A 16,916-nucleotide genomic window follows, 5' to 3' on the forward strand; every position below is an offset into this window, starting at 1 on the left:
TTTTTTAATCTTTCTTTTTTTTAAGATTTTATTTTTTTATTCATGAGACACACACACACAGAGGCAGAGACATAGGCAGAAGGAGAAAGAAGCAAGCTCCCTGCAGGGAACCTGATGTGGAACTCGATCCCAGAACCCCAGGATCATGACCTGAGCCAAAGGCTCAACCACTGAGCTATCCAGGTGCCCCTCCCCACAAAAAATCCTTCAAGTTTAATCTTTGTCTTTCCTGTCACTTACCCAGAGTAGAGTAAATGTTTGTTGTTGTTTTTATCCTTTAGCCTCGCCTCATCCCACTGCAGGAGTAGAACCTTGAAAGCATCTAGGAGTCGTCTGAGAAGCAATCTTTTCTTTCTTGTCCGCATCACAATTGTGGTAAATGGAGGGAGGGGATCTTGTTCATCTGACCTTGGCAAATCCAACTGGAACTAACCAGCTAATTTCTGGACCCACATGGTACAGAGAAAGTGCAGCTAATCTGTGGCTCAGCTTCATGCCATACTAAACAGGCTAGTGAGGCTCGCACAGAGTAGCAGAAGATGAGTAGCATCATGGCTTCATGTTGGAAAAGCACAGGCAGCGTAAATATGCAAATATGCATTTCTTTTAACAAGCCTCTGTGCTTTGCAGACAGAAGAGGGGAATTGGTTCTCCATTTTGTATATAGAAATGGTTGGGATTAGTTGGAGGCAAATGGCCTGTACTACAACCGACTTCTTGTTCTCTCCGTACCCCCCTCCGCATTGGGCAATTCTCCTGCCTTTTCCCAGCGGGGCACCAGTGCCTTTAGGTTTTCTGCGTCATCATCTCTAAACTTGGTCTCATGCCTCTCGTTTCCACGAGGGTCTAAAAGACTGCTAACAGCTGAAAGTGTTGTGCTCCCTCCAAATGTTTCCATTTTAGTAGGGGACCAGTCTCAGCACATGGAGGAAAAGGCCCGGGGTGGAATTTTTACTAGCATTCATTTTGGGGTTTGGAAGGGTGTGGTGCAGTGGAGAGTGTTCCTGGTTATATTTAATCTTTCAACTGCTCTGACTTTGTAATTCTTAGGCTTTGCTTTCTGTACTCCTCCCTAGAGACGTCTTCTAGCTCCTTCCTGTGGAGTGCTTAGTGCTACAAAATGAGAAAAACAGTATCCATGGGTAAACTCTAGTGTATTGGCCTTTTCTAAAAAGGAAACTGTATAGTCCAGGCAACTTCCCTCGCGCAGATGCAGTGACTCTTGCTGATGCAAGTTTCATTTTCTGATTAGGTTATTTGTCCTAATTTCAGCCAAGTACCCATATAAGTGAATCATGGCACTATTGCCACATATAGGCAGTCAGTTACTCTGGATAAGGAGCAACAGAAAAAGGGAGAGGTTTTGATCACAGTTTTTGCTCTCATGCCTTATTCTGCTAATATTTTCTTCTGCTTATTTCACACTCTACCCGTCTCCACCACACCTACCGAAGATACACATCCACATGCACACACCTTTTCATGCTCCTGTTAGGAATGATGGGCTAAAAACAAGTGAATTTCTTGCTTTGTTACCACTTTGTCATACATGTCATTAACACTTTCCCACTGATGTGCTCTAAGGGAGGTTAAGTGAATCTGGAATCCTCTGGGATACTTGATACTCTCTCCAGGGTCTGCTGCATCTTGTTCAGCCAGACTTTGGCAGACTAAAACAGAATGCCTATCCATTTATTCCTGGACAACTTTGAATCTAATATTGTGGCATTCAGAAACATATTTGGGATGTAATATCATTTGACTCTTTAGTAATATTGAGATTACCTCTTTACTAAAAGTAGATTAGTGTGTAATTTTTATTCTTTCAAAGATCTATTTATTTATTTTAGAGTGAGAGAGCATGCACACGTTCACACATGTGAGTCGGGGGAGGGGCAGAGGAAGAGAGAAAATCCTGAAGCAGAGTCCCTGAGGAGCACAGAGCCTGGGGCAGGACTTGAACCCAGGACTCTGAGACTGTGACCTAAGCCAAAATTAAGAGATGACAGCTTAAAAAAAAAAGAGATGACAGATTAACCAACTGAACCACCCAGGCGCCTCTAACATGTCGTTTTTAGATGTGATCGGGCTCTTCAGTCATATTGTTTGAATGCAAAACATTCATTGATCAAATGAGTAGTACAGTCGTGAATCCCAGAATAGGCAGACTTCTGTTGGCTCATATTTGCTTATATTATCTATATTGACACCTCTTCCCAGTGTGAAAAAAAATGGCCACTATATATTTTCATTCTAGAGACAGAGTTTAGGTCTTAAAGAATACGTACACAAAGAAGACAGAATTTTGTCTTGACGTGGCTCCCAGAAAACATGCAGATTAGCAATGACATGGATGGCTCTGAATAATAGGCCCATTACCAGTCATGTCCCACGTGAAAAGATATGTTTTATTCCTATCGCTGCATCTGGGAAAAGAATATTCAAACTTCTATAACTCCTGGAATGAAATGTTTTTAGAAGGTACATTTCCGGGATCCCTGGGTATCTCAGCGGCTGAGCATCTGCTTTAGGCTCAGGGCGTAATCCCAGAGACCTAGGATGGAGTCCCACATTGGGCTCCCTGCATGGAGCCTGCTTCTCCCTCTACCTGTGTCTCTGCCTCTCCCTCTGTGTGTGTGTGTGTGTGTGTGTGTGTGATAAATAGATGGATAAGGTTTTTTAATAAAAGAAGGTGCATTTTCATCCAGAACCTGGGCATCTGGTTTCCTATAGATAAATATATCTACATCCTTGGCTGGCAAATTAATAGATTGTACCTATGATTCAAAATACTTCTAGTTTCAAATACACATGTATGAGACTAGAAGAATTCTCCATACATTTTAATGCATTGAATACACTGATAGAACAATTAATTTGTACTTAAAACAACAGCTGACTGGTGTTTTCACTAGGGACAGTGGCATATCAGAATGAAGACAAAGTGAAATATAGTATTCATTTCGTGTTTTATTGCTGACAGTTGAATAGTATTAGGAAGGCCAGAGGTCACATCTGGAAAAGTCACCTGAGGGAAGAGCCAGCACAGTTTCAGATTCATGAAGACAAACCAAGAGGGGCAAGGTCAAGCAGCAGAGACCAGGAACAGAGGCTGGGAGCAAAACGCAGGCCTGGAGAACTCTGGGTGGCATGGATTTAGGATCCCAGGCTGTTGGGACCCAGTGGGTGGTAGCAGGGAGATGAGGAGCACAGGAAAGGCAGTGTGGGTTGTGGCTATACTGAATCCAGTGATTGAACTATGCCCTTGGCAATGTGTCAGAAAGGCTCCACCACCTTCTTCATGGACTGTAAGGACTTTATGTAGGTGATGGACATGAACTGTAACCCATACATTCGGGTTTCCTGGAACTGGGCTGCATATTGACATGCCTAGGTTTGCTGGGGACCCTGCTTCTCAGCTTGGCTCTCATTTCCCATCACTACTTCACTCTGACTCACTGATGGCCTGCCACATGTAATTAGGTGGCTCAGCTGCTGCTTTCACTTTCCCAAAGGTATACATACAGAGATTTGGGTCTTGGCTTTTACATTTTTTTTCTCCTGAGAGCCGGAGGAAGTGGCCTTTTGATAGTATAAAGGTTTGCTAAGTTGAATACTTACAGTGTCTGACAGTTTCAATTTCCTTTCTCATAGGTATTTGATCCTGATGACCTTTATTCAGGGGCCAACTTCTCCAAGGTCCTCAGTACTCTTTTAGCTGTCAACAAGGCAACAGAAGGTAAGCAGGGTTTGTGATTTATGAGTCATACATGACATGTTAGGATCCACAGGCTTCTCATTCCCCCGGGAGCCAACTGTGGCCAGGATTGTTCGATTGGTGCAGATTTCTCCTCTCCTCGAAAATAAATCGCAGTGGGTGTCAACATGCTTTCATTGTTCATAGCTTAGGATTTAAACATGCCTATCACAGATGTTCCTGTAATGCCCCCCATATAATGGCAAGAGCCAAGAAACCATTTCGTTCAAAGCTATGGAATAAGCAACAGAGTGTAACAAGACAGAAAATGAAAAGGAAGAAACCAGTTCTCTTTTTCATGAACTTTACAGAAGATAGCTGTTACTTCCCTGTCCCCACTAGAGCATGTTTTTCTCTGAGATTTTTGTATGTATCTGTCCATGTAAAGGAAGCCATCAGTAACCTGGCACTGGAAATGAAACCTCAGGTTCATAGGGACCGAAAAAAAAATTTTTATTTGAACGTTTAGTAGCTACCACATTGGACATATTGAACGTAAAGCCGAGTAAATGTGAAGAAAATGCTGATACCTTGGAGTATAGCTTCACTCCTGTGAGACAGCACCTTACCTACAGCTGGGTGGGAATAACCAGAGTTAAAATACTTGAAGCCCTCACCGTGAGTCTAAGCAATTCTTTTTTTTTTCTTAAAGATTTTATTTATTCATGATGACCCACACAGACAGGCAGAGACTTAGGCAGAGGGAGAAGCAGGCTCCCTGTGGGGAGCTCGATTCGGGACTCGATCCCAGGACCCTGGGATCATGACCTGAGCCAAAGGCAGATGCTCAACCACTGAGCCACCCAGACATCCTGGGTCTAAGCAATTCTAAGAGCCATCGTTGGTCTCATCTTTGAAACAACTCTGGGGGTAGGTATTATTATTAGGTCCATATTTCGGATAAGAGAAGTGAGGCCCGCAGTTGCCCAGTTAGAAAGTAAGTGGCAAAACTGGGATTCAAACCTACATCGGACTGACCCTGGGACCCTTATGGCCGAGCATGGGTCTTGATGTTCACACTGTTGGGAGAGTCCATAGGCTGTGTGCTCAGCACTGCCAGGTGCTACAAAGGAAGTGTTAGCTATGGTCCCCACCCTTGAGAAAATGACTGTCTATTTAGGGACACTCAACTTACCCACATGAAACAATTAGCGAACAAGAGCAGACAATATAGTCAAGTGCCAAATAGAATGGAGCATCTAGGAAGCTATCAAGTAATTATAGTTTTAGTCAAAAGAACTGTATATAATAGCAATAAATGTAAAAATACTTTTCTAGAGTTGTTCTTTTGCTATTTGGGAAAAAAATGCTTTTGAGCTATTGCAAGGCATATAGCAGAAAGTACAGCTAATTCAAGTAACTATATTTAACACACATGACAACTACCCAGTGCTGGGCAGGGAGGATCGTATAATTCTAACATTATGCCATACAAATTATACGTTCCTTTGCCAAACTCTGCTAGCAAGTTTTACAGTCTCTTCCCTTGCCACAGATATTTATAAAATACAAGGAGGTGAAAGTTAAAATCCACAGCATCAAGGAAATTACTTGGATACTGAGCTTGTCGCCTAGGGAATGTTTGGGCTTTAGACTTTTGCAGTTTATGTCTTTTAAAAATAAATGGAGAGGAAAAGAACCCTCATTTGAATTTGTCAAGGAGCCAGCTCCTCTCTTTATTTTAGCACACTGTCAGCGTACAGAAAACATCCAGCTCAGCGCTGGTCTGATCAAATTTCACAAGGTTTCAAGGAAGAGAAGATTCTTGAGTTTGATTTTTTAAAAGAAGAATACTGATATCAAGATTGCATCTTTCCCAGATATACAATTTTCTCTCGGATTATCCTTCTCCACCCCCCCCCACCCTGAGGCTCTGGGGGAGAGTTTACATTACATCCGCCACACATACTGCTGCCTACGAGGAAGACAAGAACCACCCAGTTAAGGGCCAAAACACAAAGAGAGAAGTTTGAAATATTTCAAAGTAATAAGAGCCACAAACAGCTGTTTGGTACCCAATATAGTTCTGCCTTGGATAACAGGGCGTACTGTTGCAACTGGTTTAAGAGGGGAGAGTTGTAGGGAAATGGGTTAAGAGAAAATGTGGCTCTGTCGCTGTTTTTCATTCTACTGGACAGCAATGGCCAGTAAGGTTACGCAGAAGGAAGTTGGCCACCAAGATGGAGGGAGGGGGAATGAAATACCCTTGGCATGTTCCTAATGGTAACAGTGAGGAGGACGGCCAGGGTGCCTTCGATAATGTCCCATGAAAGATGACTTTATGTTGTAGCAGTGTTTCTGACAGGAGTGGTTCCTTTTATCTTGCCTTTTCCTCTTTTCACAGATCAGCTATCAGAAAGACCATGTGGACGTTCTTCTCTTACTGCTGCTAATAGTTCTCAGACAAACCCACAGGGAGGAGTTGCTAGCACAGCTCCAGGCCTGCAAAGGCAGTCAAAGACAGTGGTAAGTATAGAACTCAATTCCCCTTGCCTGTTTTAAACTCCGTAAAATGAGATCCCTATCCTGGTTTCATCTGCATATGTGGTGAGATAGCCGGGTCTGTATGTTTGGGGCGTCGCCCACAAAACGACTTTGAAACCCAGCGCCAGTTCGGGCTGGCCCACTGGCACCCATCAAAGGTGTGTGAGCCAGAGGGTCAGAGTGTTGGGGTTGAAGCCCCAGAGATGTTTTCCTTCCTTGAACTGAGTGAGTTGGTTCACAGAGAATGCTATGCAAATGGAAGTCCTTATAACTACTTCCTAAGGGCAGTTTGCTGTTGTTTCCTCTACCCCTGGTTTATTAGGAGAACTAAATTGTGCCTGGCACAGAATAGGCAATCAATATATATTACTTGCTCTCATCATCGTTATTGTCATTTTGTTTTTCTCTTTGCATTCCTAGTGAGCCTGTGGGGAGCTTGCGCACTGGCATAGCCCAGTTATCTTTGCTTTTGGTCTTAATGGGAGCTTCTATTTGGGAGGAACCACCTATCTTTTGCTCTTTAGAAACCTTTATTCCTCGTCAGAAGCCACCCACTCCCTTTAAGCCATCAGGAGCTCTTACTTCCAAAACACTTTAACTACTTCCAAAGGGCTTAACCTTTTGGGATCACGATGCCTTTGAGGAGCTGATGAACTCTATGGTCCCACAGCCCTGGGACCCTCACAGATTGTGTGCAAAATCTCCTGTGTGTGAATTTATGCATGTGTGTCTTGGGTAAAGATCTGTTGTGCTCATTAGCTTCTCTAAGGGACCCACGAGAGGTTAACAACTCCCGATTTAGGTAACTATGGGGTATTTGATGTTTGCATATGACTAAAGCACAGCCAATTTAAGATATTCTTAGCAATTGGGAGGTGGGAGGCTGATTTTACGGGTAGATTAGTACCTAATCTTGGCCGTATAATTATGTAAGACTGTGTCTGCCTGTTGGTAGAGGCAGGGTGGAATAGTTTATCACTCTACTCTGTTTCACAGTTCATTTAAATAAGTATCTTTAGGTAATTGGCGAGGGAGAGGGAAATGAAAGCTATGGCCTCCTTCAAAATATACATTCTCACAAATGCAAAAGGTCGTGCGTGCTTCCGAGTGTCTTATTAGCCTCCCCTCACCCCCAGTCCCACTCCGCAGCTAAAAACTCAGGACTCAAGATTGAGATAGACCTGGGGTTTCATCCTTGGTCACCCCACCTTCTTTGCCTCAGTTCATTTAATTCATGCCCCTGCCTCATGTAGATGAGTGCTTAATCTGGTGTGATTTTTTTTCTCTTAGGAGATGACGGAAAATGGGAGCCATCAGTTGATAGTGAAGGCAAGATTCAACTTTAAGCAGACAAACGAAGACGAATTGTCGGTTTGTAAAGGGGACATCATTTATGTCACCAGAGTTGAAGAAGGAGGCTGGTGGGAAGGCACGTTAAATGGCAGAACAGGCTGGTTCCCCAGTAATTATGTCCGAGAAATTAAATCCAGTGGTAAGTGGGTCTTTTAAGAGCCTTCTTGAATGTGCCTCTTGTACTTTCTTGTATTTCTACTACAAATCTTGTACTTTTTTAAAAAAGATTTTATTTATTTATTTATGACAGACACACACATACACACACACACACACACACACAGAGGCAGAGACACAGGCAGAGGCAGAAGCAGGCTCCATGCAGGGAGCCCGATGTGGGACTCGATCCCAGGACTCTAGGATCACACCCTGAGCCCAAGGCAGGTGCTCAACTGCTGAGCCACCCAGGTGTCCCAAATCTTGTACTTTTAATTGGTTCCCAGAAACTATTTGTTTTTGTATCTATATGCCCACAGTAAGAGTAGGAGAGAAATGCGGGGGTGGGGGGGGCATGGAAATCTGTGAGTAGATATTTTGAAACACAATTGTATTTAGATTATATCAAGGCAGCAGAAACCCCAAAAAGCAAAAGAATTCAAAGCTCAGATAGCTAACTATTCCACCTTAACTATATCCTCTTCTGTCTACTAATTGTAGCTCATGTAATATAGAACATAGTCTTGCCTGCTGCTCCAAGGCTCACCATGGCAGAATACAATAATAAGACAGGCCGTGTGCTAACTTCCTTTTTTTAGCCCTACGCTCCTTAAGCAGACCTATGTCTAAATGCTTCAGAGATGTGTTTGAGAAATAATAATCGTCGGACTGCAAGAAGCTGTCTGGCTGCTTTGATTCTGAATAAGATTGTCCTTAACTCATTGCATACTACTAACTGCTTGTCTTCTTTCATAATAATATCCAGAGAATAAAATCTAGTAATTCTTCATTAGTCTTTCTAGAACTTTCTTAGGTAACTTCCTTGCCTTTTATTATTATTATTTTTAAAGGTTTTACTTATTTATTCATGAAAGACACAGAGAGAGGCAGAGACATAGGCAGAGGGAGAGGCAGGCCTGGGCCAAAGGCAGATACTCCACCACTGAGCTACCCAGGTGTCCCACCTTTTATTATTTAAGAAAGTAGATCCTACCTCTCTATTAGCAAAGACCCCTGATACATAAAAATATGTCACAATCCGGATAAAATAGCGTTCAGTTATTTACATTATTATATCTCTTTACTTCCCCAAATTATTTACCCAAGGGCTCCTTTGAGTGGTTATCTCCTCAGGGCAGTTTTTCTTTTGTAGATGTCTTTATTGCTTTCTTAATGCCTCAAAATTAATACTATTAACTAATATAATTATAGGCTCACTGTAAATAAATTAAAACATTACAGAGATGTATAATGCAAATAATACGAATTCCTCTCTCCTTTGTACCCTCCCCCAGATAACCACCAACCATTAGGAGCTTTTCCCTAAAACATTTAATAGAAAGTTTAGTTTGCACACTTTCTCTGTTGTGTGTTGGTTTAAGGGCAGGGAATGCATCTTTTTTAATGGAATAGATGTTTACTAACAGATTTACAATTATATATGTATGTGTGGACTTCTTAGCATTTTTTTAAGATTTTATTTTTAAGTATCTCTACACCCAGTGTGGGGCTTGAATTCACAACCTTGAGATCAAGAGTCACACAGTCAACCAACTGAGCTGCTCAGGTGCCCCTTAGCATTTTTCTTTACTGGGAATCAAGATGTTTCTGTTGAGTCCTGAAATATTTTCACAGGCCTTGATTCGAATTTCCTTGGTTTTGATGATCCTCACAGCTGATTTTTACCCCTTGCTACATCTTTCAATTGCTTTGATCTGGTTATCAAGGTCTCTAACTTTCCAGATTCACTCTAGCTTTGTTCCTTGATTCAGTGTCTTCATCTGCAAAATTAAAAGCCCCAGCACTTGCTGCCTTGCCTGGGAATCCCAAGCATTGTTGAGAGGACACAGGGAGTGGACACACAGCATGCCCTCATTATTGTGTCCCTTACTGAGATGCCTTGTAGCCCAGGCTGGCTGCTGTACTAGGGACTGCCCTGGGCTGTTGTCCTGGGCTTTGGACTCTTCTCTTCAGGTTTCTCCTATACTCTCTTTTGCTTGGAACTCAGTGAAGGACTCACATGGCAAGGTCTGGCTCTGATTTGAGCACTTAGGTAATCCTTAGAAGCATTTCACCCATCTGTCAAAGATAGATCTGTACAGTGTGGCCCAGGAAGTCTGCTAGTTAAATGAAATGTAATTTAAACTTGGTAGCCAGAGTGATTTTTTTTTCTAAATGGAACTTGAGTAATGGTTCCCCATCCCAAAAAGAGTAAAAGCCAAGGTCATCTAAGTAGTCTACAAGATCCTCCAGGATTTGGCTTCCCATTGGTCCTCTGACATCCTCTCTGACCTTTTTCCCCCTCACTCCTTCCACTTCAGCCACACGGGCCTCCTGGTTGCCTGTGCCAGACGGGCACCTGCCTCACTTGCTGACCCTCTGCTTGGGACACTGTCCCCAGATATCTGCATGACTGGTCCCCTCGCCTCCTCAAGTCTTTGCTTACTTGTCTGCTTTGCAGTAGTGCCTTTCCTGATCACCTGAGAAAACAACCTTATCCCCATTGCCTCTGTCCCCCTTCCCTGCTCTATTGTTTGGTTTACCACTTCTCCCCATCTAATATAATATACGTGTACTTATTTATTTCATTTACTGTCTGTATCTTGCCATTAGAGTGTAAGTGCCATGAGGACAGAGATGTTTTTGTTTTGTTTAGGCTTAGTAAATATCTGTAAGATGAATGAATACTGTGGGGCAGGTCATTACATTCTGTTCAACCCATTCACTGAGCATCAGTTAGATACTGGGTAGTGGTAGAGTTATAATAGTCTGTCCTCATGGACCCAGCCTCTAAGGATGTTTCAGTCTAGTGTCAAGATACGAGTGTATGTAACCAACTGTAACAAGATAGCACAAGGTAAGTAACACAGACAGAGCTCTAAGTCTAGATAAGATGCTGTTGGAGCAGTAAAGAAATTATTTTATTAACAAAAACCTCGGTGAGGGGAGAGCACTTAAATTGGGTCTTGGAGGATGAAAAGAAGCTTCTGCAGGTAGAAGATTAGAGGGCTTGCTCACTTCCGCAGCACATATACTAGAAGGTTAGAGGGCATTAGTAAGTTAAAGAATGGAACTTGGAGGGCAAGGCACTGACAGGTGGTAGGGTGATTTGGGTTGGGGGGAAGGTAAGTAAAGAGAAGTGGGGCCTTGGCTGGAGCTGCATGAAGAAGGGTGTCAGTGAGAAGCAAGGGATAGCATGTGGTTTGGAAAGCTCTTTCTAGTGGTAGTATAGAGGCTGGATGGCAGAGAAATGGTGAGGATAACTGACGAGGATGTGGGGAAGCCAGTAGAGACTCTTGCTGAGATCTAGGCAGGCCAGATAGTGGTCTGGGCCACTTTTGTGACAGTGGAGCGGAAGAAGAAGTGGGTGGATGTGGTGGAGACTGTCAACATACAATCAAGAAAATTCGCTGACAATTTGTTATGAGCACAAGGGAAGAGGTGAAGGTAACTCCAAATCTAGGGGTTTAGCTTGAGGGTGAGCTCTTTAAGGGCATGTAGTATCATGTACCTAGCCAGCCAGCAAAGGGTTTTTTTTTTTTTTTTGCCACAACTGGACCATCAGGCTCTGTCCTGGACTCTGGTGAGGCACAGAAATATAGACATGTTCATAGTCTAGTGGGGGGGGGCAGATCTCTTACCATGTAGCATGAGAAGTTCAGTGATAGAGTTAAATGCAGGGTGCTATGAAGAGTGGCGAGCAGAAGAGGGATGCCTGACTCACTGGACATGCAGGTCAAGGGGAATTTATTTGTCCTTGTCAACTTTCTGTCTCCATAGGACCTCATACAGTGCTTTAGGCACAGGAAATATAGGAAATGTTTGACACGCACTGAACTCCATTAATAGAGAAGATGGGATGAGGAGGGTATGTGTGAGTGTGTGTGTTGGGTGGGTTGTCAGGACCGAAGATGAGGAGTTGCTTTGGACATGTTGAGTGGAGATGCCAGAGAGTCATAGTTGTGAAGATTTGCAGCAGGTAGTTATCCTTCCAGATTTGGAGTCTGAGGGAGAGCTAAAAGCTGGTGATGAAACAGAACTGACAATATAAGGTGAGAGGCAAGAAAGTATAAACTGCAAAGCAGGTCAACAGCGGAAAGAGTGCGCTGTGGGTGGAGAGGTTGTCAGAGGCTCTGTGGAGGAGGTAGGGCTTGAGCCAAGCCCTCAAAGACAGGTAGTCTGTGGATAGGCCCAGATGAGAGGGGAGGGTGATCCAAGTCGTAGCAATGCGTGGGGGCAGGACAAAAGCCACAGAGGATCTGTGGTAGGATTGAGTCAAAGGGAGCCTGGGGGATGGTGGAGATCAGCTTGATGGAATGAGCTGTTGGGAAGGAGGTGTTGAGCCTTTGTTGACCTGAATTCTTTCCCATCCCAACTTGTGCACCTTCACAGAGTAGGGAGTAGGCCAAAACCCATTGAGGAGGCTGCTGAGGGACATTTTAAGTTCTATGTGTGCTGTTTTGTCTTTGGCTTAGAAAATGCTTGTCAATTTTTAATGTCTGTCCGTGAAATTCATACTGATATATAAGCTTAGGAAAGGTTTATCTTTAAGGAGTTAAAAAAATGACTCAAAGGGGCCCCTGGGTGGCTCAGTCGGTTGGGAGTCTGCCTTTGGCTCAGGTTGTGATCTCAGGGTCCTGGGATTAAGTCCCATATCAGGCTCCCTGCTCAGCAGGGAGTCTGCTTCTCCCTCTCCCTCTGTGCTCTCTCTCTCTCTCCTCAAATAAATAAAATCTTTAAAAAAGTGATCCATAGATGAAATGCATCTCTCATAGAAATGAAATTGGCCACTCAGTTTTAAACCCCATTGCTATACAACCTCTTGGGTCATCTATAGAAGTTAAATCAGGCATCAAACTAAAGGCCTCCTGTCATCTCTTTCTGCTTACTCTTGGGTCACATATGTAGCACTGAGGTCACTCAAGTAGTCTGTAATTCTGACAAATTCATTCAAGGTAGCCTGGATACTGTTCATTCAGGCCAACATTACCCATTCTTTTGTATTGTCTTAAAAACAAAACAAGCAACCCTAGCCGGTGCAAACTCTCGCCCTGCAGATTGCTGTGCCGTGGGAGTGCTGTGCACAGTTTTCTTCCCTTGAGCCTGTCATCCACAAGAGCACTTTGTGCTCTGGTAAATGCCCTAGGGGAGTGGCATTTTAAGTTTTAGATTCCACTGTAGCTTTTGTCGAGAAGATAATTATGGCCAAAGCCCTGGGGGCAGCTTCTTCCCTCTGTTCAGATGGAGGCTGGTTTCAGAGGACTTGTGGAACTACCAATCTACTTCTGTAGAAAGTTAAGAAATAGAATATTTGAGGGGTGCCTGGGTGGCTCAGATAGTGAAGCATCTGCCTTGGGTTCAGGTCATGATCTTCAGATCCTGGGATTGAGCCCCATGTTGGGCTCCCTGCTCAGCGGGGAGCCTGCTTCTACCTCTCCCTCTGCCTCTGCCCATGCTGGTGCTCTCTCTCTCTCCCTCTTCCTCTCTTGAATTAATAAATAAATTTGAAAAAATAAATAGAATATTTGAATATCTCACACACACGCACACACGTGCACTCGCACCCTCAAACTCCTTTCAACATGAGCTTGAAGCTGAAGGTAGAATAGATTTTCATGAGTATGATGATAAAAGCCTCTCACCAAGGATGATGGAATCTGGAAAGTGGTGACATTATGAAGCCATTGTTCTCAGTCCTGCTTGCATACCTCTCGATTTCTTGTTACATGAGAAAAACCCTAATTTGAACAAAAATATTTTTCAAAGATTTTATTTCATGAAAAATGTATGTATGAGGGGCGCCTGGGTGGCTCAATGGTTGAGCGTCTGCCTTTGGTTCAGGTCGTTATCCCAGGGTCCTGGGATGGAGTCCCTCATCGGGCTCCCCGTGGGGAGCCTGCTTCTCCTTCTGCTTATGTCTTTGCCTCTCATGAATAAATAAATAAAATCTTAAAAAAGAAAAATACATGTATGAATAAATTAGTCATTATATAAGCTACAGAAGCTACATTAAGGGCATTTGCTCCTCTGTTTGAATCAGATACGTTACAAATAAGAAAATTAGCCATTGTTACAATTATCAGTCCTTTACTTAAAAATCACTGGTGACCTATAAATTAACGTGTTATTTATACATTAGACAAATTTCTGCCAATACATCAGGAACATGGTCAATTATGTCTCTTTTTCATTTTTGTCTTTGTTCCTTAGAAAAAAGCTAAGGGTTCTGTCAGGACTTGGCGTTAAAATTTTCCTGGCAAAATTTCCATGCCGAGGAAGTATTGAAGCAAGTATGATCAGAACAGATATTTTAAGCAAATTCTGTTTTCTGCCACCAGTTCAGTTAAAGGGTCATTAAATCCTTCTTCTAAAACTTATTAGCAAGAAAATATAGATATCACATGAGGAGATTAGGTAGCATTCTAATTAAATTTGTATTAAGGCAGATTAAGAAATGGCTCATCCTACTGATTGTAAACCAAAACTAGGATTGAGCTTTATATTTAGATTTCCTTTTGTAGTCCCCTGGGTATGTCACATAGATGTTTCCTTTTCTTTTTTTTTTGGCTCGAGATTTTGTATTCTGCATTTTGGGGCCTCCTTGCCCCCACTACATAGATGTTTCCTATCCAGAGAAACTAGTTGTCACTGGATTTCTTTTTGTCCAGTCACCATCACAGGCAATAGGACTCTGTACAGTGGCAAGGGAGGGGAAGGAACTGGAGGTTAATTGGAAAGGGATCAGGGCACCTGGGTGGCTCAGTGGTTGAGCATCTGCCTTCAGCTCAGGGTGTGATCCCAGGGTCCTGGGATTGAGTCCCTCATCAGGCACCCCACAGGGAGCCTGCTTCTCCCTCTGCCTATGTCTCTGCCGTTCTCTCTGTCTCTTATAAATAAAATCTTTTTAAAAAATTGGAAAGGGATGTTTACATCAGGATTAGGAGGGCTTCTGAGGGCTGCATCTGTGTGATACTGCTATTGTTTAAGTTCTGTTATGCCAGATAACCCATCTGAATTCTTCATGACACTGATTGATGTCAGTGATTGAATTGAATTGAGTAAGAGTGGTGAGAGAGGCCACCTTGCCTTGTTCCTGATCTCAGGGGGTGTGCGCTCAGCCTCCCATCTCGCACCATTTATGTAAATGCTAGCTGTGGGTTTTTGGTAGATGCTCTTTATTCAGTTGAAGGAGTTCCACTTCATTCCTGTTTTGGGGGTTGGTGGGGGTGGGAGTTTTTTACCCCTTGAATGAGTGTTGAGTTTTGTCAAGTGCTTTTTCTGCACTGATTGATATTATCTTGTGATGTTTCTTTTTAGACTATTAATGTTGTGGGTCACATTGATTGATTTTTGAATATTTAACCAACCTTGCATCCCTGGGATGAATTCCATGGTCTATGGTGCTTAAAAAATATTGCTGAACTTTATTTGCTAATATTTTGTTAAAATCTTGTGCATCTATATTCATGAGGGCTGTTGGTCTGCAGTTTTCTTTTTTAAGACTCTCTTTGTCTGGCTTCGGGGCTGCGGTAATAGTGACTTCATAAAACAAGTTTGACGGCTATCCCTCCTTTCATTTTCTCTAAGGGACTATAAAGAATTGGTATTGCCTCTTCCTGAAACATTTGATAGCATTCTCCAGCAAAACCATATAGGCCTGGAGATTTCTTTTTCACGAGTTTTAAATTTAGAAATTCTATTTCCCTAATAGTTATAAGGCTACTCAAATGGTCCGTTTCCTACTGGGTAAGTTGTGGTAGTTCTTGTTTTCGGGAGAGAGTTGGTTCATTTCACATCTAATTATCAAACTTATATGTGTAGAGTTGCACAGAGTATTGCTTTATCATCCTTTTGCTGTCTCCAGGGGCTGTTATGATATCCCCTGTTTGGCTCCTGATATTGGTAATTCGTGTCTTCTCTCTCTTTTTTTTTCTGTCAATCTCGCTAGAGGTTTGATAATTTTATTGATCTTACCAAAATGCCGTCTGTTTCTTTGCATCACCTTCAGCCACCCAGGAATCTCCAAATCAGCTACTTCCTTCTTTTCAATTCTTGTCTCTCCATTCTACATTACATAGTTAACATTTTGTTTCATTTGCAATTACCCATTCCAGTGGCCTTTCCTGCTCTCTTCTGTTTCTTGGCAGGCTCTCCATTACTGTTTACCCTCCTTTTCAGCCTGGCTTTTGAAAGGTGACCACATCTTACTGGTATCTCTAGAAAGTTTAATTTTTATCAAGACTGGCTTGTATTTTCATTGCACAAAGCAACTGTGAGTTCTAAGTAGAACCATTAAGGGTACATTGTAGAAAACTTGCCTAATCAAAAATGAAAAGAATTGGGTAACTGTCAACTTAGAAGATATGTGAGTGTACAACACCATGATATACTGGAAAGTATACCACACTTGGCTGTACAGTACTTGGTTCAAGTCCTGGCTCTGCCACTTACAATCTCAAGTATAGGCAAGGTTGCTGTACATTGTTCAGTTTTTCCCAATAAGTAAGGCCTTGTGAAGTCACCAGGTAGATCCAGGAGGATCTTGAAATAGCTCAAAGCTCCCCGAAACTGGCTATGCCTCACTTGTCATCACTTGCAAGTGGCAGAATTGGCTCAGGTTTCTGCCTTTTGGCCTTATTTTCACTCTACCCAGCATGGTCCAGCTAGACGATTCACTGTCACAGGAACAGTCCTCCCTTAACATTGCCATTTCTGTAGCTGTTCTTCTGGAATCTTCTCTACCTAGAAAATTCTCTACAGTTTTCTCTCCCAGTTTGAATTCTTACCACTCTCCAGGACTGGATCAAGTGGCCCTTCCCCAGCTAAGTCTTCTCTGACCATCCCAGCTCAAACTGATGGTCCCTCTGAACTCCAGTAGGAATCACTACCAATGCCATCAACTGAACCCTTCAGTAGCTTTATCTCTGGACATCATAAGGGTTAGGAATGCAGGCTCTTCTCAAGGCACATCTGGGCTTCAATCTTGGCTTTGCCATTTCCTAGATACATGCCATTAGACAACTGACTTCATCTCTCTGAACCTTAGTGACCTCTTCTGCAAAATGAGATCACCTCTGCCTGACAGGGCTGTTGTGAGGATCAAATAAAATGTCTTAAAAGCTATTAAGTTCCAAATAAATATAAAGGATATTTTTAATGTAATAAT

At 42.7% G+C, this 16,916-nt stretch overlaps 1 protein-coding gene across 4 annotated transcripts in view; it reads left to right on the forward strand.

Annotated features, from left to right (window-relative positions):
* Positions 1 to 16,916, forward strand: part of ARHGEF6 (Rac/Cdc42 guanine nucleotide exchange factor 6) — a 101,305-nt gene that overhangs the window by 25,680 nt on the left and 58,709 nt on the right. For all 4 annotated transcript variants that reach the window (XM_072817244.1, XM_072817245.1, XM_072817247.1 and 1 more), the window contains 3 exons: positions 3,655 to 3,739; positions 6,102 to 6,223; positions 7,532 to 7,733. In XM_072817244.1, the coding sequence (XP_072673345.1) occupies positions 3,655 to 3,739; positions 6,102 to 6,223; positions 7,532 to 7,733 (409 nt within the window). The remainder of the gene's footprint in view (positions 1 to 3,654; positions 3,740 to 6,101; positions 6,224 to 7,531; positions 7,734 to 16,916) is intronic.

Source organism: Canis lupus, chromosome X (genome assembly GCF_048164855.1).
Source record: "Canis lupus baileyi chromosome X, mCanLup2.hap1, whole genome shotgun sequence".
NCBI classification, from domain to species: domain Eukaryota; kingdom Metazoa; phylum Chordata; class Mammalia; order Carnivora; family Canidae; genus Canis; species Canis lupus.